The following is a 27,348-nucleotide window of genomic DNA, read 5'->3' on the forward strand; positions in this document are numbered from 1 at the left end:
TCTATTTTGATTGACCAAGACTTATTCTACATTCGTCAAGTTATCCATTATTAAAATCTCCTAGAGTCCGTGTTCCACAGGCTTTCTCATCCATTTACCTTAGGGACTACCCCCCCCCCCTTGACTTGCCTAGGAGACAATCTAAACAGAGTGAGTAAGGATTAGAGTGACAGCCCTTACTCTAACCATTGTCGCGGTGCCTAGACACTTTGTGCGACAACAGTGCCACTGTTAGACTTTCCATTAACAAGTTAATAATTCTTTGGTTTTCTTCTAAGTGGTCCTTTACTACTTGTACCTTAGAATCGAGTAGCGCAAAATCCTTCTATCTGGGTGGTTCATAGCCATATAGGGCTTGGAAATGAGTCATTTTTAGCTTAGTATGATAGGTGGTATCATACCACCATTCGGCCAGGTGTAGCCATTGAAAACATTTGTTTTGTTTGTCAGTGACGACAACGTTGATATGTTTCCAAACATTTATTTACAACTTCAGTTTGACCATTTGTCTAGGGGTGATAAGTTGAACTCATGTTGAGAGATATGCCTGCTTGGTGGCAGAAATCTTTCCAAAAATTGCCTTTAAATGTTGCGTCTCTATCATTGACAATAACCTAGGGAAAACCATGTAGTTTGTAAATGTTTTTACAAAACACATCCGCAATTTGCTTAGTTGTGTCAGTTTTCTTGATTGCCATGAAGTAGGCATATTTGGTGAGTCTGTCGACTATGAAAAATATCGTGTCCTTACCATCAGACATAGGTAGTCCTTCAATGAAATCCATCGAGATTTCCTCCCATTTTTTATTTGGTATATGTAATGAGTGTAGTAAACCAGGGGTTGGGATATTTTCACTCTAATTTCTCTGACAAACATCACATTTCACGACATATTTTTGGATTTCCTTACTCATACCCTTCCAATAGAATGATTGTCGAATGTTATAGTAAGTTTTGAAGAATCTGACATGCCCAGCTGCAAGAGAACTGTAAGATTCCTTTAGAATATTCATTCTAAATTTGGATGTTGGGATCAATGTTTTAAAACTCCGACTCCGACACCAACTCGGCCGAGGATCGACTCTGACTCTGACTCCGACTCGATATCGACTCGCCAGCTCGATTTCAATGACTCGATCGTTGTAAAAAATGCATTAAACATTTATTTAGGCATAATTTTAAAGATTTTCATTCATGTTTCCAAACACACAGCATTAGAATATAGATGGAAGACAACATATGATCAAAGTAGGCTCATGAATATATCCATTATATCAAAATGGCACCCAGTGCACTGTCCAATAGTATATAGTAGTTTGGGGCTCTTGTTGAGTCTGTCTTGGTGGAGGAGGTCTATTTGACTCAATTTACATAAAAAACCAATTTTCTTCTTTGACAAATAAAGCCCAAGAAGGATCTATTACATGAAGACATGGACTAGGACTTATGACATAAACCCTAGAAGCCTACAATGGAGGCTTTGACCTAATAATAAAATAATAAAGCATGGAACCCATGCTAAATAAATCATTTTTCTTTTATAATAAAATTTATTTTTCTTTCTTTTGACAAATAAATTACATCATGACTCAAATACAATTATGAACACCGACACTAGTTACATTCTTCAACATTTCCAACTCAGGGACTTATCAACATAGCAACAGTAATAATGAAGACACACCAATTTCTACAAATCACTATCTTTCTCCAAACATTAGGTTTGTCATGTCCAAAACAGACTTACTCCAACAAGGTCTGCTATATGACAGAGATCCTTTTTCAAGTTTTGACTACTTTGGGGTGTAAGGAATAGACTCCATGACTTAGCATCCATGCTTCATTTTTGCAACGTAGATCTCATACTTGACATTCTGCAAGACTTCGCATATACTTACAAAATGAGTACTAAAAATTGCCAAAGCCTCCTCAATAGGAGGTCAATACCAGCAACATGTACTTCATGGATTCGTATACTATTCACGGCCTCTTTTTCTAATATATGACATTAGCTTGTTTGTAAGATAGCTAAGTAAAGACCTTGAGTATTGTACACATGATCCTTTAGAGAGCTTTGCAAAAACTTCTCTGCCTCCAATTAGCAAGATATGGTATGTCATGATTCTTGAAAGATGATCCAGCATCTATTAGATGCTTTGACTGTCATCAAGCTCGTAATGTCCTGCTTCTGAGCATGTGATACATTAGCTTTAAAAAAATATTTGTTAACTCACACTTAATTTTCCAGTATTGGTCTTTGAGTAAGAACCTAAATTATAATGTTGTCATTTGAGATATCAAATTTGACAGATCATGTGTGATTCCTTCAATAGTCATCATACCAGTCATCAATAGTCAGCAATTAATAAAAAAAATTTAAAAAATCGCAGTTTTTTTGGTGCCTGGGCCGCTGTACGTAACCCGGTCGGGTTGATACGGACTCGGCCGAGCTGGCCAGGTTAATACCGAGCCAACCGAGTTGTTAGACAACTCGGCCAGCTCGGTATTAACCTGACCGGCCGAACCGGTTGCTTGGCCGAGTCACAAAATTGAGGCCTGGCTCGGACCAACTCGGCCAAGTCGGTTCCAAGCTGGCTGTTTTTTAAAACACTGGTTGGGGTTAGGTAAATTCTACCTTTTTACCATAATATGTCATTTTTCCATTCAAAATTGGCATATTGACTGATATTTTCAATCATAGAACCACAATCCAAATCCATGGCATATTCAACTCGTATTTTGTCTAACCACTCAAGAACAACTAACAAGGCAACGCATGTTGTGTTGTCATCATCCTTACACGAGAGTGCATCAGCTACAAGCCTACAACATTTTCCTTTCCCCTTTTGTGTAGTATTTCTAAGTCGAATGCTGAAAGTTTCTCCATCCAATTTTGCTATTTTGTTGACAATGTTTTTTGTTGAAGTAGATATTAGAGACTATTGTGATCAGTTCGGATTGAGAACTTACTTCTGAGCAGGCACTGTCATCATTTAGTTAAAGCATGTATGATGGCAAGCATCTCCTTTTGGTAAGTAGATTTCAAGCTTTCCCGTTTGTTAAGTTTCCTGCTCTCGAAAGCTATAGGGTGGTTGTCCTGCATTAACATTGTTTTTTTTCGAACCCTGAAGCATCACATTCGACTATGAATGGTTTGTAGAAGTCTGGAGTTGCCAGTACTGGTGTGGTTGATATCACTTTTTTTAGATTCTTGAAGCATTCGTCTGCCTAGTTATTCCATTGAAAAGTGTTCCTTTTTAACAAGTTGGTCAAGGGCACTGTCAAACTTACATAGTTTTTTATGAACCTTCTGTAATACCCAATTAAACCTAGAAATCCTCTTAGTTTTGATATGTTCTTGGCTTTGGGCCATTCTTTGATTGCTTTGATTTTGTTGGGGTCCACTTTGACTCTTTCCCCAGATACAACGTGTCCCAGCCTCCAGGCATTCAACTTCCTTTTGCCCAAAGGTACATTTGATAACTTGGCATAAAATTGACTCTTCTCTAATACGGACAGTACTCCCTCTAGATGCTTGAGGTGCTCCTTCCACGTCTCACTGTAAATGAGAATATCATCGAAGAAGACTAATACAAATTTTCGGAAGTATGGAGGGAAGAGTTCATTCATGGTTCCCTAGAAGGTGGTTGGTGCATTCGTTAAACCAAATGGCATTACCTTAAACTCATAGTGCCTTAAGTCTTTTCAACGTCTTCTAATCTCACTCGAATTTGATAGTAACCTGATCTCAAATCTAATTTTGAGAAACATTTTGCGCCATGGAGCTCGTCTAGCATCTCATCAATGAATGGAATCAAAAATTTATGTTTAATAGTAATTTTGTTTAATCCTCTGTAATTGTTGGCTTAGTGGGTCCTGACCCAGGTTCAAAGTTAGTTTTGCCAAACAAATTCCTACACTACTAGCCCTTACGGCATCAATCCGTAGAGCACAGACTAAAGTCTCACTCTAAGCAGTATGGGGGGATGCTGGAACCAAGTGTCCGCACCCAGAGATGGTTATGATGTTGTTTTATGCACTAACCCTGCCTTCGCACAGATCGATAAGCCCTTAAGGTTTATCGATATGACTTTCTCTTACCAGCCTCTAGACCTTCGCGAAGGTCTACGACTGTCTTTCACGGACCTTAAACAAGCGAATCAACTACTTACACGCTTCTGAGATTGCTTCTACTTCTGTATTTACCCAAATCAGCTTAAGTGTCTGATAATTTTAACATGCATTAAGATATTCTTCGCGTAAACAGATATTATGACTTGCGTTCATATAACAATGTAAAACATATAGATTCGCGCATCAACACAACATTAAATCATAAACCCATTATTCATCATAACATAATCGCATTCATTCATAACAGAAGTAAAAGGACAAAACACAGATATTTCCAGAATAGTCTCTTTATTGATACTTCAAATTTGCTTACAGACTCAAAACTACCCTGCGCACTCAGCTGCAGGGGTCTGCGCACTCAGCTACGGACTCTACTCTAGGCCTCTATGCACATAGCTGCAGAGCCTCTCTTCTACTCTAAGACTCTTCGCTCGTCACTTCTACTGACCCATTACATTCATTCTTCGCTACCCAAAACTTGCCTTAGACTCTCTAAGACTCTCCTTTTTATACAATCCCATGGTCCGTAGACCATGGGTAGGTCTATACAAACCGACACAACTTACATAAAAGAAGGGAAAAATCCCTTTATGACACTTTACATCTACGCGCTCTACGACCACAACTTGCTGAGACTTTACATTTTGTATACAAAAACTTGGGCTTTCAGCCCCAAAACTCGGGCTTTTGCCCCAAAATTGACCTTAGGGAACCCTGTCCCAACAGTAATCTATACACTACTAGAAAGACCCATCTTTCTTCCTGACCAATACTATTGATGCAGCGTATGGACTTCTACTTTTCGTAATGACTCCATGCCTTAACAGATCTTGTATTAATCATTCTATTTTTGTTTTATGATTATGGGGGTAGTGATATGGATTTACATTTACTCGTGTTGAATCTGGTTTGACTTTAATGATATGTTCAATTTTCCTTTCAGGGGGCAATTTCATCGATAGATCTTGAAAAACCTTCTCATATTTTTGGATTAGGGATGAAACTTCAAACTGTTGGTGAATCCCTTCGAACGATAATAACTCTAACTGTTGACATTGTGCAACGAATACTGGGGCTCCCTTGCGAATAAGCTTTTTCATTTGCTGAGCAGAGATGACTTGGGTAGGTGGGGCTTAGAACCCGAACAACTTATACTTCTTTCCATCCATTTTGAACTTAATGAACTGCGTTTGATGATTTGTCGAATACGTACCTAGTGTTTGCAACCATTGTACTCCTAAGACGACGTCTACTCCTCCTAAAGGGACGATATAAAAATTGGACTCCATTTCATATTCATTCAGTTGCATTTTAACTTTATGGCACTTTCCTACCCCATCTATTTGTTTTCCATCTGCCAGCATAACTTTTAAATCTGCTATGAGGTATCCAAAAATGTTCAATCTCTTTGCGACATTGACATCTATAAAGTTGTGTGTACTTCCTGAATCTATTAAAATGATAATATTTTGTTTCTTGATATGTCCTTTAAGCTTCAATGTTTATGTTGAGCTATCCCCAATGCCCATGATGGTTTCCAGAGAAATTCGTGGCATATTCTCTTCTTCTGGATCTGGATTAGGGGCCTCATCTTCTTCATTGCTTTCTCCATCGGAGCTATTCTCTGAAGATTCTTCTTCTTGTTTTGCTTCGCAGTTGTAATGTTTTTGCATAGTGCATATGTGCCCTAGGGAATATTTGTCTCCACATGTCCAGTACTTGCCATCCCTTTTTCTTTCAACACTTGACTATTGTTTTCCAACATTGTGCATTGGTGGTGGAACATACTTACCCGTGTCTTCTAAAGACGATTTACTTGACTTCCCTTATGAGTAGTTGTCTGAATTTTCATTACTGGCATATGGTGCTTTATGGAGTTCATATTTTTTCTCAACAACTGTTGCTACATGTCTAGCTTCTTCAATGGTTTGGGGTTTATATAATTTTAATTCTTCCCGAATATAATCCTTAAGGCCACATTGATACATTTTTAGTAGCTCTTCGTATGAGTATCCCCTTTGCCTTATAGCTAATACTTACCACTCGTGGTTGTATTCACTTACCGATCCTTTCTGTTTGAGGTGAACGAATTTTTCGTAGACATTGTCTTCTTCTTCATCATTAAACCTTTTTCGCATGGCATTTTTAAAAACTTCCCAATTGAACAAGAGAGTCACACATCTGTTGGACCACCATAGGAAACAATCATATACTTCCGCTTCCAAGTTGTTGGATGCAGTCATGACCTTCTCTTGTTCAGCTATTGGTGGGTTTGCTCTGAAAATGGCATCCATTTTATCTACCCATACAATGGTACCTTTATGGTCCTTACCATTGTACTTAAGGTAATTCTCCTTTAATTTTAAGGTAGTCTCTATCGGGAAACTTTGTGTGGTACTGATTTCCTTCGAACTGTATATGCGGTAATCATGGCTTTTCATGCATCAACAAAAATTCATGACTTGGAAAATTTTCGCTTTCCGGAGCCTTTGGACTTTGCGTGGTTGAGGGATTAAAAGGTGGATTAGCTCCGCCCATAAATTGGCTCATCATGCTCTTAATTTATTTGATATTCTCTGCCATTTGGTCTTGGCTCTTCCCGAATTAGCCTTGCTTTCTTTCAACATTATCAAGGCACTTGCGCATTCTGTTGAGTTGTTCTTGAAATTTCTTCGAATCGTCGTCATTACTCCCCATTTTGTTCTTCTTTTCCTAGTGGACCCAATTTTTTTATATATAATAGTTTTTTTATTTATATAATAATTTTTTTAATAATTAAATAATTTTAATTAATTAAATTTATTTTGGAATATAATTATAATGTAAAGCGCTCAACTATATATTGTTCACAGTGTTTACAGTGTACACAATGTAATACTGTTGATGGTATATCAAAAGTATATGTATTACGTAATATAACTATCGACCATATAACTATGATGCAAGACCCTGTATATTACTCACTATGTATTAATGCAAAATGTAAGTGTATTGAGCCACGCTGGAACAGATCACGGTGTATCTCTTATATATATACCGAGGCTGCACGAACCGACGTCAACCTTATCCATTGACCTTCAACCAGGGGCCACATCATTTGACAGTGGAAGACAGCACGTTTTATTAACAGTGTGGGCAGGGTGCATTGTTTAAGTAGTAGACAGGGAGAACAAACAAGCGGTAAGACTGGAACGCGACAGAGGACGGGGATCGATGTGTGACTGTGGTGGGTTCGATGGTTGGTGTAACAGAAAACGACTATTGATGGAAGCGTAAAGAGCATGGTGCAAGAGAGAGACGTAGTTAGTGCAGAGAATTGATAAGACTGTGGTTGCACAACATTTGCAGGTGGCAGAATCGACCGCTCTGATAACAATGAAACACTTAGCTTGTTCCCTCAAGTTCACAATGCTCATAAACATTAAGATTTTTTAAACATATATATATATATATATATATATAGATATTATTCAATAATGGATGATGGAATTTACAAGGCTAGGGTGGTTATCCTTTATAGGAGTTGACTGGCCACGAGCCCAAAAGACACGTCCCTTTGGACTGATGCCTCCTCAAAACTAATTGAGTAACCTAGCTTAATTTAAATTATTAACTTAATTATTAATTAAAATTTATTTATTAGTATTTTGTCATTTTATTATATATATAGTTATGAAATATTTAATTCATAATAGATAACCCATCAATCGGTGCCTAACACATAAAGAATTTTGCCCAATATGCAACCTCGGCCTTCACAAGGGATGAACATATTGTTCTTGTTATCGGCTCCCATGACTTGATATGTTCTATTGTCCAACAATTGTGAGTCCTAAACCTGGTGTACACAAGCAATGACTCGCTACCCTTGCCACGACTTAGATGCCTAACACCACAAACTTTGCGCTCCACTGATGAGTTTAGATGACATGTCGACTTTCACACTGATGATGATTCAGCCCTTCAATGAGTTAATTCCCCAAGCTACTACAATAAACAACTCCATGTTTGCCTATGACGTGACCTTGTTAACAACAATGTGCCAGCCCTCTAATTAACATTCCTTCACACGTTACATCCACTACAATAATGCCACACAACGTTACCAGGGAAATTCTTGGCATGTTAGGGATCGATCAGTTGTCACTGCCGAATTATTTACACCTAAGTCCCAGCTTGTGAAGTTTCAAACCTGCTTTGAGTTAAACATTCTTCAGCAGCCAATAAATTCAATGTCACACGAACTACTCTAAGACAGTGTTTTACGAAACGGCCATACCGAAACGGAAACGACCGTTTCTGACCGTTTCATTGCCAAATTTGATGACCCGGACCATGACCCGGTTCGGCTGGCCGAGTCAGCTATGACTCGGCCGAGTCAGCCAATGACTCGGCCGAGTCATAGCTGACCCGGTCAACCCGGCCGGGTCCCGTAATGACTCGGCCGTTTCAATAAAGTCCGGCTGGGCAGCGTATTTACCAAAAAAAAAATGAATTTTTTGCTGATTTTTGATAAAGTTAGTTAGGGTTTGTGGAGCTGAAAGGGTTATTGTGATTTGTTTAATGCTTTTGGGGTCCATTTCCCCCTCCCAAACTCTATTTAAGACAGCCAAATGCTCTCATTTCACTCACAGCAGTGTTATGCATTTGAGTGAGAGTCTTCTTTGAGAGTTAGTGAGCAGTTCTTGAGCTTGTTTTGGAGCAGCAGTGAGGAGTCTTGGAGGAGCATTGTAGCTGGAGTGAGGAGCTTCTTGGGCAGCCATTTGGAGCAGCATTGAGGAGCTGATTTTTGGAGCAAGCTTGAGGAGGCAGTTTGTGCCTGGAGGTATTTTTTTCCACCCTTACAAATCTGTTTTTGCTTAGTAAATTTTAGTTGCATATCAAGAAAGCTTCGAGAGTGTTTTTTGTCAAATAAATGAACATTGAATCAATTTTTTTTTTTTTTTTTCATTTTCAGATTGTTTTCCTAGTCAAAAAATGGCACCTAGAGCAAAAGATCCTGCTTGGGCATATGTTGAAATGGTTGATAGTCAGATGTGTTGCAAGTTTTGCCATAGGAAAATTAAGGAAGGTCCTGGGGGGATTAATAGGCTGAAACAACACTTGGCAGGGATTAAAGGCAATATTACTGCATGTCAATCTGATCAAATTGAGGAGATTAGAAAGAATTTGTTGGAAAGCTTTGAAAAATTTAAAGAAGAAAAGAATAGGCAAAAAGAGATACAGGCTGAAATTGGGAGGAAGAGGGAGATACAAAGAATGATGGCTGCCAACCCCCACTATGAGTTTGAGGGTTCTTCCTCTATCCCTCAAACTGATGCATCAAACCCTTTCCGTTATGTTCCTCCCTCTTTTGCTTCTGTTCAAGATAAGGGAAAGGGTAGAATGAAGGGTGATGGGACTATCAAAAGTTTTTTCACTCACTCAGGCTCCTCTCCATCAGATGCACATGGTCCTGAAGTTAGTATTAGTAAAGGTCTTGCTCAGCCCACTTTAGATGACCATTGGAAGAAAGAATTGAGGGAGACTGCTTGTGACTACATAGCTAGATGGTGGTATGATGCTGATATCCCCTTTAATGCTGCTCGTTCACCATATTATGAGCCTATGTTTGAGGCCATACATGCTGCTGGAAAAGGCTTCAAAGGCCCTACTATGCAAGAGCTAAGGGGGTTTCGTTTGCAGAAAGAAATTCAATCAATTAATGAGTATTTGCAAGATTTCAAGGAATCATGGGCAAGAACAGGGTGTACCATCATGTCAGATGGATGGACTGATCAAAGAAACCGTACCATCATAAACTTTCTTGCCTTCTGCCCACGGGGAACCATGTTTTTAAAATCAGTTGATGCATCTGATAAGGTAAAAGATGGCCACTTGTTGTTTCAGCTATTGGATGAGGTTATTCAGGATGTGGGGGTGGCTAATGTTGTTCAAATCATCACAGACAATGCCTCTAACTATGTTCTTGCTGGTAGACTGTTAGACGAAAAACACAAGACCATCTTTTGGACCCCATGCGGTGCACATTGCATAGACCTCATGCTTGAGGATATTGGAAAATTAGATTGGGTCAGAAACACTGTAGATAATGCCAAAAGCATAACAAAATTTATCTACAATCATACACTGGTTTTGAGTCTCATGAGGAAACACACTGGAGGCAAGGATATCATTAGGCCTGCCATCACTAGATTTGCTACACATTTTTTGACATTGCAATCTATGCTTTCCCAACATAGAAACTTGCAAAAGATGTTTTCCAGTGATGAATGGAATCAAAGCAGTTGGTCTAACAAACCAGAAGGCAGAGAATTGAAAAGGAAAGTCCATGATGAAACTTTTTGGAGAAAGGCAGCAGAGATTGTGAAGCTTGCTGACCCACTAGTTAAGGTGTTGCGGTTGGTGGATGGGGAAAGGTTGGCTATGGGCTTCATTTATGAGGCTATGGATCAAGCAAAGGAGCAAATAAAGACAGCATACAAGGATAGAGTGGCAAAGTATGGGCCCATTTGGGCAATCATTGATGAAAGATGGAACAATCAACTCCATCGCCCTATACATGCAGCTGGGTATTTTTTGAACCCACGGTATCATTATAAAGCTAAGGAGTCAGGAGCTTTGAGGGGGGAGGTCAGAGATGGACTGGTTGATTGCATTGAGCGCATGGTCCCATCGGAGTCTGATCAGCTGCTGATACATCAGCAGGTCACATCCTTCAGCAATGCAACAGGTACCTTTGGGAAGAACCTAGCAAAGATTGCAAGAGAAGCAGATGAGCCAGGTAAACAAAAATTTCAATTTTCAATTTCTTAATGGTTTTACTTTTTTTATTAAAGTTTGTTAAATCATTTATAATTTGAAAGTTAGATATAATTTGTAATTTTGTTGAGCTTCAGCCTTCATCTAACTCATAATTCATTACACTCCTATGTTTTTTTGCAGCACAATGGTGGGAGGCCTTTGGTGGCCAGTGCCCTGAATTGCAAAGGTTTGCAATTCGTATTTTGAGTCAAACTTGCAGTGCATCTGGGTGTGAGCGCAATTGGTCTGTCTTTGAGAGGATTCACACAAAGAAGAGAAACCGTTTGGAGCAAAAACGGTTGAATGATCTAGTTTTTGTCCAATACAACCTTCGGCTCAGACGGAACCAATTGCTGAACAAAAGACCTGATTCAGATCCCATTGTGTTGGAAGACATTGACCCAACATCAGATTGGGTAGTGGAGAGTCGTCTACCAGAGTTTGATCCTGATGAGGATCTTGATGAAATTGATGTTGGAGATCCACTGCAGCGTGTTCAGTTGAATGTAGATCCCAATCCACCAGCCTCAGTCTCACAGCCAGCTAGTAGGACTCCAGTTGTAGGTGCTTCCTCTGCTCAGCCACGACAGAAGCGCAGCCGCATTTGTACTCTATCTCAGCTTGCATCTGCTGCACAGCCTAGTGGTACTGGCACCACTTCTACAGTTGCAGTTGGAGACGATGATGATGAGGAGGAGCCATGGGGCCCCTTGTCTGACTCTGATGATGATGATCCAGAGATTGGTCGAGATGATCTTGGCTCCTCTGGCAGTAGCGACTAGCCTCCTTGGTTATTTGTATTTTGTTTTGACTCTTGAGTCTTTGATCATGTATGACAGACTACAGTTGACTATGTATTTACTATTGCCATTGGGTACACCGTACCATTTTGATATAATGGATTGGTTCATGAGCCTACTTTGATCATATGTTGTCTTCCATGTATATTATAATGTTGTGTGTTTGGAAACTTGAATGAAAATCTTTAAAATTATGTTTAAAATATTTAAAATTATGTTTTTTTATAAAAAAAATAAATATTTAATGTATTTTTTACAACGACCGAGTCATTGAAATCGAGCCGGCCGAGTCATTACCGAGTCCGAGTCCGAGTCCGAGTCGATCCTCGGCCGAGTCCGAGTCCGAGTCCGAGTTGTAAAACATTGCTCTAAGATGCCTCGCAACTAATTCCTGTCCTCCTCTTTGCTCAGCACCTATCGGTCTCGGCCTCCCCTTTGCTTAGTACAGCGATTTAATTGTGAAAATTCCACAACTGGAATCCCTACTGCAGCAATTGATGATATTACTCCTATTTGTTAAATTCCTTTAAACAAATTAATGGCAGTTTCCTACGGCAAAAATCGTAATACATACACTGCAACCTTCACTTAATTAAATATTATGCAGAAACAAGAGCCTAAGCAAGAAAGAAAATACAACACAATGGACACCATTATTTTTGGACAAATATCCCTGGAAAAACCCAATGCGGGAAAACTGGTGCAGCAAATCTGAGGGTTTATTATTATTAAGCAATAGAAAATTCTGAATACCTCTCTGATTATTCAGTTACAGAGAGAAATACTGGCAGAAAGATTTGTGAGATTACCTCACACAATCACTGAAAAAAATCCCAACTGATCCGGACTCTAGATGAAGTGCCTCTAGCAGGCCCTACACGCAGTCCCTGCGTCAACCTCTCTAGACACTGCGTCACCCAGTTTGCTGATCGATTTGCTGCCTGGAATCTATGCTCTCAGCCACCCGGTCTCACACCCAGCTCCTGGCTTCTGAAACTGACTCTCCCCAACAAAATCTCGAACTCTCTCACCCTCTTCGCTACCTCAGCGTGGCCCTGCGTCAACCTCTGCGTCTGGGCTACTGGATCTCTCTCTGCCTCTCTCTGTTGATGATTCTCCAGCTGAAAAAAAATCTATCTCTGGATGTTATCCCTACCCCTCAACTGCAAGAAATCTCCTCGATCAGAACTTCCTCTTGAGAACTTCTCACTTCAAAAATTCGATCTCTTGATCTCTCAGTGTATCTTCCTAATGGCCCTCAAGCTTCCTTAAATAATCTTCACATTGACATTCAACGGCCCATATTAAAATATAATCAATGGCTAAGATCATTTTAGCTTGATCCTCATCTTCTTCTAGAAGTTACTCCCACAATTAGATTAATACCCATTAATATTTTTAATTTCCTAAGTCTAGACTTAGGGTCCCATTAAAAAATATTAATTATTTTAATAAAATTGTCTCTAAGTGGAATTTCCCAAAACACTTTCTAAGTTCTTTGGAATACATGTGCCCAAGACTCCCTGAAAAATTTGAGGCCTAGAGCACACCCAATGCTACCCCAAATCACAAGGGATGAACATATTGATCTTGTTGTCGACTCCGGCGTGATATTGTTAACAACAATGTGCCAGCCCTCTAATCGGCCTTCCTTCACACATTATATCTGCTACAATATTGCCACACAATGTTACCGGGGAAATTCTTGGCATGTTAGGGATCGATCGGTTGTCACTGCCGAATTATTTATGCCTAAGTCCCAGCTTGTGAAGTTTCGAACCTGCTTTGAATTAAATATTCTTCACCAACGAATAAATTCAACGTCACACGAACTACTCTATGATGCATCGCAACTAATTCTTGGCCTCCTCTCTGCTCAGCACCTATGGGTCTTGGCCTCCCCTTCGCTTAGTACATCAATGCATATCAAGCTCAATCTTGCACATGTACTAAATCTAGTCATCCAATAGAATCTCAATCCTAGCATGATCATCCTAGCCCTCACAACGGCAATCTACTATGACTTGAGCTTCTCAACCTTTAGTCAATGGTGGAATCGACCCTCAATTTCATCCTTCTAAATAATATCAACACTGATTTGATCCTCCCAAGATTGGTGTTGCCTTCATTCTCGGTACTTGCAATTAAATTCATGATTAATCCCCAGTGAGGAATTTGAGTGATTCCTCCAAATAACTAGCTAGGGTGTATCTTGTAACATCGAAACTAGTATTGAACCTTAGGGAGGATGGTTTCAGCCCCAAAGAAGATCTATACTCAGGGTTACAAACCCCCATAGAAAGCTCAATGAGCCCACAAAATCAATTTAACAAATATGCAATCATATCTCCTAATGTTGAACGAAGTGGGGACAAAGTGGGTGTGTTTTTTGGAAACAAACCATTAGAAGCGTCATTTTCCAAAAATCTTCGGAAGCAAACCATCTCGAAAGCATATATATATATATATATATATATATATATATATATATATATATATCATTGCATTTATATTCAAAAAAACATCCAAAGTGCCAAATTAGTTGTAGAATATATCAAAGCATGCACATTGTACACAAATCAATATAGAAATGGCATCCACAGTACATTAATGATAAATTATTCGAGCATCAACCATCTAGAATCTAGATTCCTCTCCTGTTGTCTAACCTTTGCCTCTACTTCGATTCTCTAGGGATATTAGTCAACATTACCCAATTTTCATCAAGTTGCCTAATCCAAGCCTTATAATACGGTAGAAAAAGCTTACCATGCCTGCTCAATGATTTTGACTTGAGTGAAGGGTACATTTTTGCTCAGGCCATGACAAAGGAGTTCAACAATCAACACCACCAACATTGCGGTACATATAGGGCTTGGTGCTCTTTATTAAATGCCAATCACATTCTCTCATACATGATATAATCTAATGAAATACCACAATCCAATTGATCATGAAATCCTGAAAACTGTTAAGTCGCTGAATTTTGAATTAGATATGAAATTCTATTTTCTCCATATGAAGTTCGATGAAGTTGGAACCACTCTCAAACATCCTGAGTCATTTCATGGTAATGTTAAAAATTTAATTAGAAGGATGAAAATAAAAGATAAAGGAGAAAGTCATTGTTAATTTAAGAATTTAACAATACTATTAGCAGGAACTACGAAGTGTATAGGGAGTATCAAGGGAGCACCTTGGGATTGTCCAGGAAGCCTGGTTCCTCACATAGCGATTTGAAAATTCAAAAAATAAATAAAAAATCCCCTAGGGAACCATAAGAGTGGTTTCCGAAATCGTGGCAAAATTGCGGTTCAAAACCATCATGGTTCCAAAAGTCCTACAAGCGTGAATTTCGGGCAAAACCACAATTCTGCATGGGACGTGAATCCAGCTTTTGAATAGGGGGGGCGGGGTTCCTGGAGCATTGGTATCTCAAAATGAGCTCCTCCTTTCCGATTATTCAAATGGCTATCTGAATACCATGCATCCTTCTCTTCTTTTAATAAAGTGACTTTACAGTATTCTCTTTCCTTAATCACTTTTAACTTAATTATTCCCTAATATTTCTCAATTAATTCCAATTTGTAGCCCATGACAAATGACTAGCCCATTGAGTTGTTCTTCATTACCCACTTTTGGAGAAAGGGGCATTTCAAAAATGAAAGAGGAAGAAAACCCATGTCTCATATTTTCCAAGTTCCTCAGAGCATTGGAGATATAGCATAAGGGTGTGATGACGTAGCAAATGTAGTGATGATGTGACAACGCAAGGCATGATATGGAAAACTAGAGCAAGATCAAGGAAAATTAACAGCAAGTTACAAAAATCCTAGGTGGCAGAATCATTAAATTCACCAAGGCATTGGAGATCAAGCAAAAAGTTGGTGATGCCAAGTTTACTATTCATTAATGGTCAAGTTATCTAGTCATTAAAGCTTCAAACTAGTAGTTATGGACAATCAAATGGAATGTTGGGGTGTTATGTACCTGTTGCACACATTTTGTCAAAGTTCCAAGGAAGTGGTTCTACCAAATTTTCTCAAAGACCCGGATCATTAGCCAAGAATTTTTTGTGTCATTGTAAACCCATTCTGCAAATTTGTAATGTAAATGATGCTAGTAAGACTGTGTATATTTGTAACAACCTAGGGAAGCCTATTATTTTGGTGACGAATTTCATCCTAGGAGGTTTTTGTCTCATTGATTATTTGTGTTTCTAAACACGAATAATCGACAGAGTTTTTCCCTCCAACCTCACCCCAAAGCTAGGGTGGAATTTATCGTCAAAGTCTTGGGTAGTCCTAGTGTTTTAATCGAGTCTTTTGTAAAAGAGATTTAGGAATAATTTAAGCTATTTGGCTAAATTATTTTATTACAAGTCACTTAGTCTACTAGATCATATTGTGTCGCAGAATTGGGTAAGTTTTATGAGGGTCTGTAACGAATGGGTATTCCCCCTTTGAAGGTTGAATTTGTAAAATCTTATGTAAAAAATATTTGAGTGCATGGTCCCTCATACTTAGACACCATGGCTAAAATATTTGAGAGTGAAAAAATAATTAATTCCCCCATGAGTCAATTAATTAATTTTTCTGGCAAAATAGAATTAAATCCTAAGCCAGAAAATTAATTAATTTAGAGTCAATTAAAATGTTAAAAAAAATAATTTCTCCAAGTGGAAAAATTCGTGGGTCTAAAAGAAATTAATTTTTGGAAGTCCCCCACCAAGGGAATATTGGAAACTTCAAGAAAATTTGGACACTTGGACCTTGGTAGTTGAGTCAAAGTAAAAAAAAAATAAGAAATTATCTCAAAATAATTCTTTTTGAGCTAATAAAAAATGGCTTTAATGAGAAATTCGAAAATTCCACAAAAATAATTATTTTTGACAGCAAACGTTAAAATATTATCAAAGATTTATCGACAATCGAAATAATTTTAATGGGGGTCAAACCAACTCGCTGTTATTTTCCACTTGGAGGAATTTCTCTATAAATAGAGGGCATTTTGCCTCTATTGATGGATCTGGATCTTGAGCTCTAGTCTGATGTAATTTTGTAAATGCTAGTGTAAATTCGTTGTCCCGCTGGGAAAATTTTCATCATCATAATAAAAGACTTCCGGGTGCAGTTCATGGTGTCTTTGTCACACTGATTTGTGGTATGTGCTGGTATGTGCATTCCTATATCGTGTTTCAAATATTAACTAAATCGTTATTTCATTGTAGATGATAAGAACATTCTACTGATAAGTTTTGGGCTTATCTTTAGTGATCTGATTCATTGTACGTTCTACTAGTTTCTTCTTGAGAAAATATATAGAGTTTGCAGGTTCCCCAACCCTTGGGCTCCAAGTTCACAAATTGTGGCACAGACTGACTATGTTTGGATTCCGAGTATTTTATCTGATTTTCTAGCTTCACTAAGGCTGTGGTTTAACATTTATTTTTCGAAATACATCTAGCCATTGTCAAGGTTTATAAAAATTATATTCTTGAAAATCTTTCTAAGCATTGTACATTTGTATATTTTGTAAATATATTTTGTATAAAATAATTTGTAAATAATTTTATCCTGCTAACCCTTGTTTTGCAGCTAGGGTTTGGGGTTTTTGGATTTTGAATTTTTTGTATATATTGGGATTTTGGGAGTTTGTAAATTCATTTGTGCAGGTAGGCTCCAAGCTAGATCTCAAGGTTTTCCAGGGTTTCAAGCCTTGAAATATTTTCGTGAGGGTTTCTATAGGTGGATCTAGGCCTAGGAAGGCAAGATCCACCATCTTTTTCCCCTCCAAGCTCAACACTCAACCAAAAAGGAATACATCCAGCCCTTTGGAGGCGATTTCATGGCATTTTGGGCACATCTGGAAAATCTGAGGTGAAATTTGTGGTTTTACAGGGCATCCGAATTTGTTTAGGCCTTCTAGCCCTAGCATAGCTTCTTTCTTTCCTTGTCGTGGGTTTTTCTTCCATACTACACTAGACATAGGCTGTTCTTGGCTTCCTCCTCCTTCGTCTACCCTCTTTCAAGCTTGTCGCATGCCTAGTCTGCCCTTTGTGCCCCTCTTTTCCCTTCCTTTGCTAACAAAAACCTCCCTATCCTTGGCAACTGTCTAAAAGAATCATTTAAGGTCTTATATGAATCAATGGCATAAGTGTTTTTCTCCTTATTTGCTTGCTTCCTTGAATAATCTCATCTAAAGTGAAAGAAAGAGGAAAAGTCTAGGCTTGTTTGGCATTAATTCCCTTACTATGGTCATAGCAATGTTGCACGAAGCGGGAGCGAAGCGGAAGCGCGGAAGCGTCATTTTCCAAAAATCTAGGAAGCGAAGCGTCCGCGGAAGCGTCTGCTATATATATATATATATTTTATATTTTTTTGCATTTATACTCAAAACAAACATCCCAAATACCAAATTAATTGTAGAAGACATGAAAACATGCATATTTTTGCATAAATCAAGATAGATATGGCATCCATGATTCCATTGTAGTTACTAGTATGTACAACAATCATCTATATTCTAGCTATTACAAACATACATCAAATTTTTAAGCATATTATAAAACATGAAACATTTAAGCATATTATAAAACATAAAACATAGAGCATATTATGATTTATCTAGCAAGTGAGCAACTGTCAACATTTGTCATGTCCAAAATTCAAATAATAATGTTTACAAAATATGTCACTTGGTCACTGCCAAGCCAAAAAGGTTCAAAATTCAAATTCACAAATCTACAAGTCTAATGAGTAATCTATGACAAAAAGTAGTAGATTGTGAATATATCTACTAATCTCTCCTCCTTCCACCACGAATAGAACGTGGTGGCGGGCCTCCACGTGGTGGCAATGAAGAAGATGGTGCCTCTGGAAGTCGTGGCACTGAAACTGATGAAGAAGAACCCCCTGCTGTTGGTGTTGAACCATGGAACCTAGGAACCAAGGGACCAGATGAGGGAGCATCTGCTATATTTATATTTTTTTTGCTTTCATTTGTCACCCTAACCCAAGGTGGACCCACCCGCAACAAGCAAACTCACCTAAAATTTAAAAAAAAATTGAAAAAAAAACGATTTTCTAAATGCTTTTCCGGAAGCTTTTCTGGAAGCGTCTGGGAAGCGCCTGGGAAGCGCCTGGGAAGCGTCTGGGAAGCGTCGTACGAAGCGCGCTTCGGCGCTTCGGAAGCGCCAGCACTTCCAAATTTCCAGGAAGCGTCTAAAAATTTCGGAAGCGCGCTTCCGGGGGCGCTTCCGTACGGGGCGCGCTTCGGGCCTAGGATCCGGGGGGGGGGCGGGGGGGGCGCTTCCTGCAACATTGGGTCATAGTATCTCACTGTTGTCATAATACTTTCATTCAAGCTTCTTGAATTAGTAAGTTGTGCCATGAACACAGGTAGCATTGAAAAAATTCATTATTGTTGCTCTTTTGATAGTACTCATTTTAATTGCATTGTCTACATTGAAGCAAGTTAGTATTGGTTTGGTACACTAACACATTTGCTCGTTGTGAGTTACCTAAGGCTTCAAAGTTTGCAATAAGATCACTCTCTAAAAGCACTTGACAAACCAAATATCATAATCCAATCATTTTGCTAAGTTGTTGCTCAAGAGCTAATCTAAGGATCCAAGATATTGGTGTTTCTTGCATCTAAGAGAATATTGGCATTAAGCACAAATTGTGAATGGTTTGTATTGCCTTAGCACCTTGTCACTTTGAAATCTAATTTGCTAATTGTGTATAAGTTTGAATCATTGCTTAATAAGTGCTCTAATTGTTTATGGTTCCCTTGACATTTATTTTGGACAATAATAAACCATTGTAAAGGATATTTCTTACACTTAAGCGGTTGTCTTGCTTCCTTGGTATATATTGTTGATTTTTGGTAGCATCGGATGTGCTCTAAGTCTAAAAATTTGCAGGGAGGCTTAGACACATGCTTTCTCCAATACCCAGAAATCATTTTGGGAAATTCCACCCAAAGACAGTTTTATTAAAATAATTAATTATTTTTAATGGGACCTTAAGTCTAAACTTAGAAAAATAAAATAATTAATAGGTATTAATCAAAACTGTGGGTGTAACTTCTAGAACAAGACGATAATCAAGCCAAACTGATATAGGCCATTGATTAGAAGTCAATAAGGGTCGTTGGTTGTCCAACAGAAATATATAAGAGGCTTGAGGGGCACTTAGAGAACACACAGAGGGGAGATCAAAAGTCCTATTTTCTGAAGTAGAGCAGCTAGCTGCCTAAGAGATTTTCGATAGTGATCTTTTACAATGAACAGCAGGAATAGTATTCGAAGGGAAATCTTTCCCAATCAGAGAATACTCAGCAGAGAAGAGAGAGAGACATCCAACAAAGGCAGCACAGAGCCAGAGAGGCTGACGCACTGGGAGGTGCAAATCGAAGTTCCTGAGCAGCAAATCGATCAGCTGAAGGGGTGACGTTGGGCTGACGCAGTGGCTGCGTAAAGGCAGTGCAGGGGCAATTCATTCAGTGGTTGGATCAGCCATGATTTCCAGTGATAATGTGAGGTAACCTCACGTATCTCTCTATCAGTGATATTCTCTGTAACTGGATTATCGAGAAGGCATCCAAAGATTGTATTTAGAAATTACTACTACATAATAATAAAACCCTCAGAGTTGTTGCACCGGTTTTGCCCGCATTGGGTTTCTCCGAGGACATTTGTCCAAAAAAAACTATGTAGATGTGTTGTGTATTTCTTTCTTGTTCAATTTCTTGTTTCCGTATTTTCTTTAAATGGTGAAGGCTGCAGTATATTCCTTTCAGTGTTCACTGTAGGAAACAGTGAATAATTTGGTTCAATAATTAACAAATAGGAGAAATGTAATCAGTTGTTGCAGTAGGAATTTCGGCATCCAAATTTTCACATATATCTCTTGTGGGCAATATCTCATATTGATGATCTTTTCCTTAAGTAATGTAAACATCTATCTTGAGTAATTGACATCTTGTGTTGGGAATCATTGGCTAAATGAATTGATGTTGTAATTGGTTCATGTTTGAAGCTCTTTGTCGGTAAATCATTGTGAAAAGCACCTATTTCATTCTTGGGCAATCGTATCTTATTGGCACTATTGAACTTGAACACTTGTCTTTTGGTTGATACCTTTTCCGAGTATTGTCATGCTTAATATTTTAATTTGAAGTAAAACATAACCAAGTACTCGAAGAAATATTTAAGTAATCTCACCTTAAGTATCACTAATCCCTCTTGCATTGCATTCTAAGTCTAGTTGCATTAATAATTCACCTTCAAGCATAATCTTGGTTGATAGACATTTAGGGCCACCCTTTCTCAATTTAACTTGAGGGGCTTAGCACCACTTTAGTGGTTAACACGGTGACCTTGCAGTCGTGAGACCCACAATCTCTACAGCGCCAAAGGCACCGGGTGGTTGGAACACAAAGGGAGGTATCGTTAATCAAGCCCTTGTTTTCTTCTTGTTGGCTTCCATCCCACAACCTACTCTAGAGACTTGTTCCAAAACAGTTAAGAAGAAGGTTACATATAGAATAGGCATCTAACTTAAAATCAACCAAGATTTTGCATTTCACCTAGCTTGTAGGACTTGCATTTCATCTAGGTTAGTGAAGCATCCAAGCAACAATTGTTCATCCAGTTACTTGGCATTTAATTGGTAATAAGCAAGAAGTTGACTCCATAAGGCATTGGTCTCACATTCAAATCTAATCTAATCTTTAAGTCTTGCTAAAATTAACCAAGTAGCTAGGTCATTCAATCGTATCTCCCAGACTCATTGGTTGCCAACTTGTCCTTCATATTCACATTTCCATAGGGACTACCCCCCATAGCCTGTTGCTGGGAGACAGCTAGAACGGAGTGGGCGGGGATCAGAATGACAGCCCCCACCCTAAGTCGTTGTCGTAGTGCCTGTACAATATGAACGACAACAGGACCAAGAAGTTGATGAGCTAGAAAAAAATTAGTTGATAGAATGTCAAGATTCTTCTCTTCAACCAAATCAAATTCCAAGAGGACAAAGTCGAGTTTTCCAAGTTGGATGTTGGGCCTCCAAAGTTTACTATTCTTTATTTTCGGTCTTCTAGGGACATAAGCGAAGGGAATATGGACCTCCAATGGAAATTTGAGTCAATTCAACCCCTTGGTGGGAAAATTCATGAATCTAATGTAGTATTTTATCAAATTACTAAGTCTCTCACATGTGGATTACTAAATGTTATTTTTAGAGGAGTCTATCTAGATGTTTTACAATAAAGAAATCATTCATCCCATAATAAACAAATCATTCATCACGTAATTGTGAGATCATTCATCCCATAATAAAGAAATCATTCATCCCATAACTGTGAGATCATTCATCCCATAATAAAGAAATCATTTTGCAAAATACTTGTGTATTGGGTGGATTCCTCTATGCTTTTTCTTCTTAGCTGTAGCCTTTAATTTCTACTTCATAAAACAAATTTGCAAGTAATATTTAGTCACTACAGTGTTGCTATAGTTATCCACTGAGGAACAAGCAATCATGAGGAATGGGATATCTAGGATCATCGCCTTCACCTCACCCTTAACTAGCATCAAGAAGACACATTTTATGCAATATCCTAAACAGGATATTTTGACTAATTTTGCAGAAATTCACTTAAGAAGAAATTTTCCATAAAATCTATCATTCGTTTAACAGAAGATTGCCATGCAATATATAACAGATAGAGTGCATGCAATTGCATAACATGATAAGTAGAAAATAATCTCAGGTTTTATTATGATAGATAAACTGGGCTACATGCAAATACAATCAATATAGCTGAGATGAAAAGCTTGCCCCAAAAAATTTGCTCCAATGATGCATCGACCTCCCAAAACTGAACTGAAATCAATCACTGCACCTGTGAACTCTCGCTAAATCCACCAAGGAGATGAGGTGGGGTTTCCGTCCACTCTCACCAAAATCAACCAAGGGTTTCTATCTTGGGGCTACCAATGAAGTAGAGAACCGGGTTCTCAACCTCCCATACAAGAAGTAATATCAAATCCAAGATGTCCCCTAATGGCCTCCTCTTTTATAAATCCGATGGACCCCTCTAAAACCTCCAATTTTATTATTATTTTAATCATGGAGCATTTTTCCCTCTTTTATTTCAATTAAAAGGGTAAATTGGCCACCACACTTCCTCAAGTCACTGAAAATCACTTCCAACAATTTTGTCATGTAGATCTTCTCGTTCTAGTTCCAAAGAGCTATTACACTAAGGTGTTATGCGAAGTAATCCTCTTGAAATGCCACCTTAAGCGTAATTAAATGAGTTAGGCCCCTTAATAACTCTGTTTTTTGAAAGTGGTTGGAATTCCACGGAACGAAAAGCAAATTGTGCGGATGATGGAATATACCAAGCAAATGCCATCAGACCTCATAAAAAATCCTCAAAACCCCTCCAAAAGCCCCTGGGCCCACTGATGACACCAACTCGCACCTATGACCTGTCTGCCCCCAACTCTAAAAGCCCATCCTAACCATGTCACAAAGAACATTCCAAATCCTCCCGCCCCAAGATTGCTTGCCCTCAAGAAATCCAAATCTATGGACCAATCTAGTGGTCCAGCGCAACTGAGACCCAATGCCCGAATCCCATATGAACCACTAGGTGATTCTCTACCCCTGTGTCAACCCACCATGAATGGACCCTTCAATGCCCGGATCGCAGACCAATCTCTAACTGAACCTGTCATCAACAAATCCTCCTAGATCCCAATGCCACCAAGAACAAGTATCAAGGATCCATGGCTCCTGTTGTGCTATAACTCCAACCATGAATGCTGCTCCATCCACCGTGTACCAATTCATCACCTCTCTCTAATCCAACCCTTGGCATAGACCAAGGTCAATCTCATTGTACTGATGTTGTGCTGAAATATTGATGAGTGGCCAACCTACATCTTGCTGCCAACTGAAGCATGTAATATCCCTCACCTCTAAGGGCTCCTGCAATACAATGCTTCTGACTAAAAATGATACTCCATCAATAGGGTACCAGCTCATGATCTCTCGCCAATCCAATGCATGGACACCTGTGTAAGGAACAAGTCTACTGGGCTGATATGGGTCCCTGCTCAATTGATGATGCTCTATCTGGCCAATAAATAAAATATGCCTAAGGAAACCTGCCCCTCTCACTATAATAGGCAAAAGCAGGGAAGATGTGCTACAAGCCCTGTCTATGTAGTCATGGAGAGGGTTGTGTCCTGGAAATACTACAGCGCTACTGGCTTCCACTGCACCTATCTGCACCGCATCAATGGTTAGGCCAAAGGTGGATGCACCACCATCACCAACAGCTCCTCCCTCCTCTGATTGAGAACTTCGTGCTCCTGTCGTCTACTAGCCTTCAACAAAACTACACTGTCAGCCTCCAACACCTTTTGAGGACAAGTGCCTGCAAATACTACCACCTTGCAAGTTGTCTGTACAACTGTCTACTCCTCATCAATGGCTGACCCCAAGGATGGTTGCTCATCCTCCACCATCACGGGCTCAATATGAACCTCCAACTGGATCTCCCCAGAAGGCTCATCATGCATATTGTGTACATCATCCTCCTCAGCTGACTCATGCTCCACCATATGCTGCTCATGCTGAATCACCACTGGTGACTCATCATCCTGAATGTCTCACATAGGGTCCACTGACTGCTCATCATATGAATCTGGCCTGCTGACAACGACTCTACATGACTCGTGCTCCTCGAAGGCATCCTCGTATGAACCCATGGACTCGTCCAAAGAAGAATCCTCGCCTTGAAGGTCAGAAGGAATCTCCACCTGCTCTACCTCTATCATCTCCTCAGTGTCACTCAAGCATGAGTGGTCAGGTCCCCTGCAGATGAAGCAAAGTCCCTTCCTCCTCAACTCATTCCTACTGCATGATCCCCCAAACCTGAGTAGCTCCTCCCTGGTCAATTGTCTCCTGAACAGCCCAATGTTTTGCTCAACCAACCTCTCAACTAGTTCATAAGCAGCAAGTGAGACCAATTGTTCTTTCCTCCAAACGGACAACAATTGGGACTGCAACCCCACCAAATGGCATCACGGCCTCTCATACATGATAAAAAGATGGATTGCATGTGTGCTATGACTGTGTCAGGATGATGTTCCCTAATGTTGAAGAAGCATTGGAACATCTGCAGGATAAGATCATCACACTCAAGATCAAACATGACTTCATATGTGTTGACCATGGCCATGACTTCTAAAACCTCAAGCTTCTTCCCAAAGATAGAGCCTACACTGTTGTCCAAGTCCTGGAAAGTATCTATTATCAGACTAAAAATTCTCCTCATAACATCATCATTGTAAGGAGCTACAAGGGCGGTTATTCTCATGATGTTATTGAGACAAGATGCAACAGAAAGCCTAACCCCTTCCCAAGGTTCCTCCATGAACTTGTGTTGTATGAGAGCAAGCATGGCGGGTTTTAAAGCCCAACTTAGCTTCTTCCCCTTTGATTGACCCACCTTGGAAAGGAGTGAGTCTAGTTCGTCCAATTTGAAGAGGGCTTTCACAGTGAGCCTCGTGTTTCAAATCAGTCCCAAGTGCAAAGATTTTGTGTCCTATTTCTGGGTTCTTCTACAAATCTCTTGGCTGCTCATGGTTAAGAATGGCATGGATCTCTTTTGAGAAAGGTTTGTTGGCCAATTTTGTCTTATGATCTATATTGTATTATGCTAAGGCATTGTTGTGTTGGCTTAAGAGGTGTTTCAAATACTCCATTTTACTGTACTATTTCCTACATAGTGTGTAACAGCGATACAAAGGTCATGCCAGTGGGTATAAAGGTTGTTGCAAGGCACAACCAATCTCAGCTCTCAAGCTCAACTGCCCCACTCATACATTGATATCATTAAAAAATGATTTGAGACCACGCGCAAAGGACAACATACAATCAGTGCTCTGACCTTGTACTCAACTCAGCCACACCCTCATTATGACTGTTAGCATTGTTGTCGCACAGATTGTCTAAGCAGCGCGACAACTCTCAGACCGGGGGCTGTCACCCTGATCCCCGATCTCTTCGTTTAAGCCGTCTCCCTGAAGCAGGCTAAGGGGGGTAGACCCTATGGGATAAAAGAAGACCAACTGGTAATCAGCTGGGTTGGGAGACAGCGGGGGAAAACAAGCACTTGATCAATTTTAGAATTTGATTAGATCTTTAAATGCTTAAGACCAGTGCCTTATGGAGTTAATGAAAACCAAGTAATGAATTAGCTGTTGCTGCTTATTTGACAATTGCTTGAAAATAGTTACAAAATATCCAGATGTGAAATATTCAATAGATGCGCAATGTTCTAGCAAATAAATTTCAAAAGATCGAATATTTCAAGAAACCACGAAATTTTAAATGCTAACCAACTCACAAAATGATTCACCACTTTTCAATAGTTAATCTTTAGATAAACATTTAAGTGCATTTAACTATAGAGAATTGGAACATAGATACCACAAAGGACACCAAAATGAATTTTCAATTTTTACTTAATCTTTTCAAAAAAAAAAAAAATTTTATATATTTTTATATTTTTATAAAATTTTAAGTTAAAAAATAAAACAAAACTAAAATCCTAATAAAATTAAAATTTAATCTAAACTTAAATCTAAATTAAAAATAACCTAAAGACTAACCATTTTTAACTTTTTTTTTATTTATTATTTTTTTTTTAATTTTGATTTGAAAAGTTAAAATTAAGCTAAACTAAGATCAAACCAAAAAAAAAAAATCCTAAAATCCTTTTTTTGATTTTTTATTATTTTTATACGAGATTTTTTTTATTCATTAAAAAATAAAACAAAACTAAACTTGAAACCACAAAACAAAACTAAAATTAAATATGTCCAAAGCTAAAACTAGAACCAAAAGTAAATAAATAAAAGTCTTATTCTGAAACTAAATGAAAATGAAATATATACAAATAAGATGAAATCTAAAATTGATAAAAAATCTAAATGAAATCAAAACAAAAATAATTAAATTTTAAACTAAAAAAAAAAAAAAATAGAATCAAATCTAAAATCTAATTGAAAGTTTCAAAGTATTGAAACGAAACTAAAATAAGAATTACGCTAACCTTAACCTAATATGCATAAACCATAAAATCACAATGGCAGCGCACAGAAAAATCGAAATTTTTGTTTTTTTTGTTTTGTGTGACTGGTGTATTGTTTCTGCAGGTTTGTCGGCGGCAGCAAAGGGAGCCACTCAGATGAGGAAGCAGCTGCGTGACGAGGCCGAGGGAAGGAATGAGGGTTTGCAAGTTCGAAGAAGGGGTCTCAAGCAGCAGTGAGGGTGAGTAGTAGGTGACACACTGTGTGGAATAGACGCTGCGGATAAGTAAGGTGAGCTGCAAAAAAAATGGACGGCAACAGATGGATGGCAGAAATTGGAGCAATGTGAGTGAGTTCGATGGGCGGGAATTGGACAGAAACGTTAAGGAACGACACTGGGAAGAAGAGATCCACGCAGCAAGGAGAGTAATGACAGCGGAGGAGGGTGTGAGGTATGACGGCTGCGCGCAGAATCCAAGACGTGGGGAAGGG

General features: G+C 38.8%; 2 protein-coding genes across 10 annotated transcripts in view; one reads left to right on the forward strand and one right to left on the reverse strand.

The window, feature by feature from the left end:
- The window catches only part of ABCA1 (ATP-binding cassette A1), a 380,643-nt gene that overhangs the window by 54,906 nt on the left and 298,389 nt on the right, over positions 1–27,348 (reverse strand). The window lies entirely within an intron of this gene.
- Positions 10,187–27,095, forward strand: LOC149166830 (uncharacterized). Its single transcript, XM_089432570.1, has 3 exons — positions 10,187–10,918; positions 11,080–11,502; positions 26,983–27,095. Exons 1-3 carry the CDS (start codon positions 10,279–10,281, stop codon positions 27,093–27,095), a joined length of 1,176 nt encoding a protein of 391 aa, XP_089288696.1. The 5' UTR covers positions 10,187–10,278.

The sequence above is a fragment of the Pinus tabuliformis genome, chromosome 5_1 (genome assembly GCF_031772625.1).
Source record: "Pinus tabuliformis cultivar Carrire ecotype Pingquan chromosome 5_1, CPIR1, whole genome shotgun sequence".
Classification (NCBI taxonomy): Eukaryota; Viridiplantae; Streptophyta; class Pinopsida; order Pinales; family Pinaceae; genus Pinus; species Pinus tabuliformis.

Excerpts from the sequence above, each read along its gene's own strand:
- LOC149166830 (XM_089432570.1), top strand. The coding sequence starts at position 10,279 with ATGAGGAAACACACTGGAGGCAAGGATATCATTAGGCCTGCCATCACT. Across the intron at positions 10,919-11,079 it reads AAGAGAAGCAGATGAGCCAG|CACAATGGTGGGAGGCCTTT; the intron begins GTAAACAAAAAT and ends GTTTTTTTGCAG. Across the intron at positions 11,503-26,982 it reads TAGTAGGACTCCAGTTGTAG|GTTTGTCGGCGGCAGCAAAG; the intron begins GTGCTTCCTCTG and ends TTGTTTCTGCAG.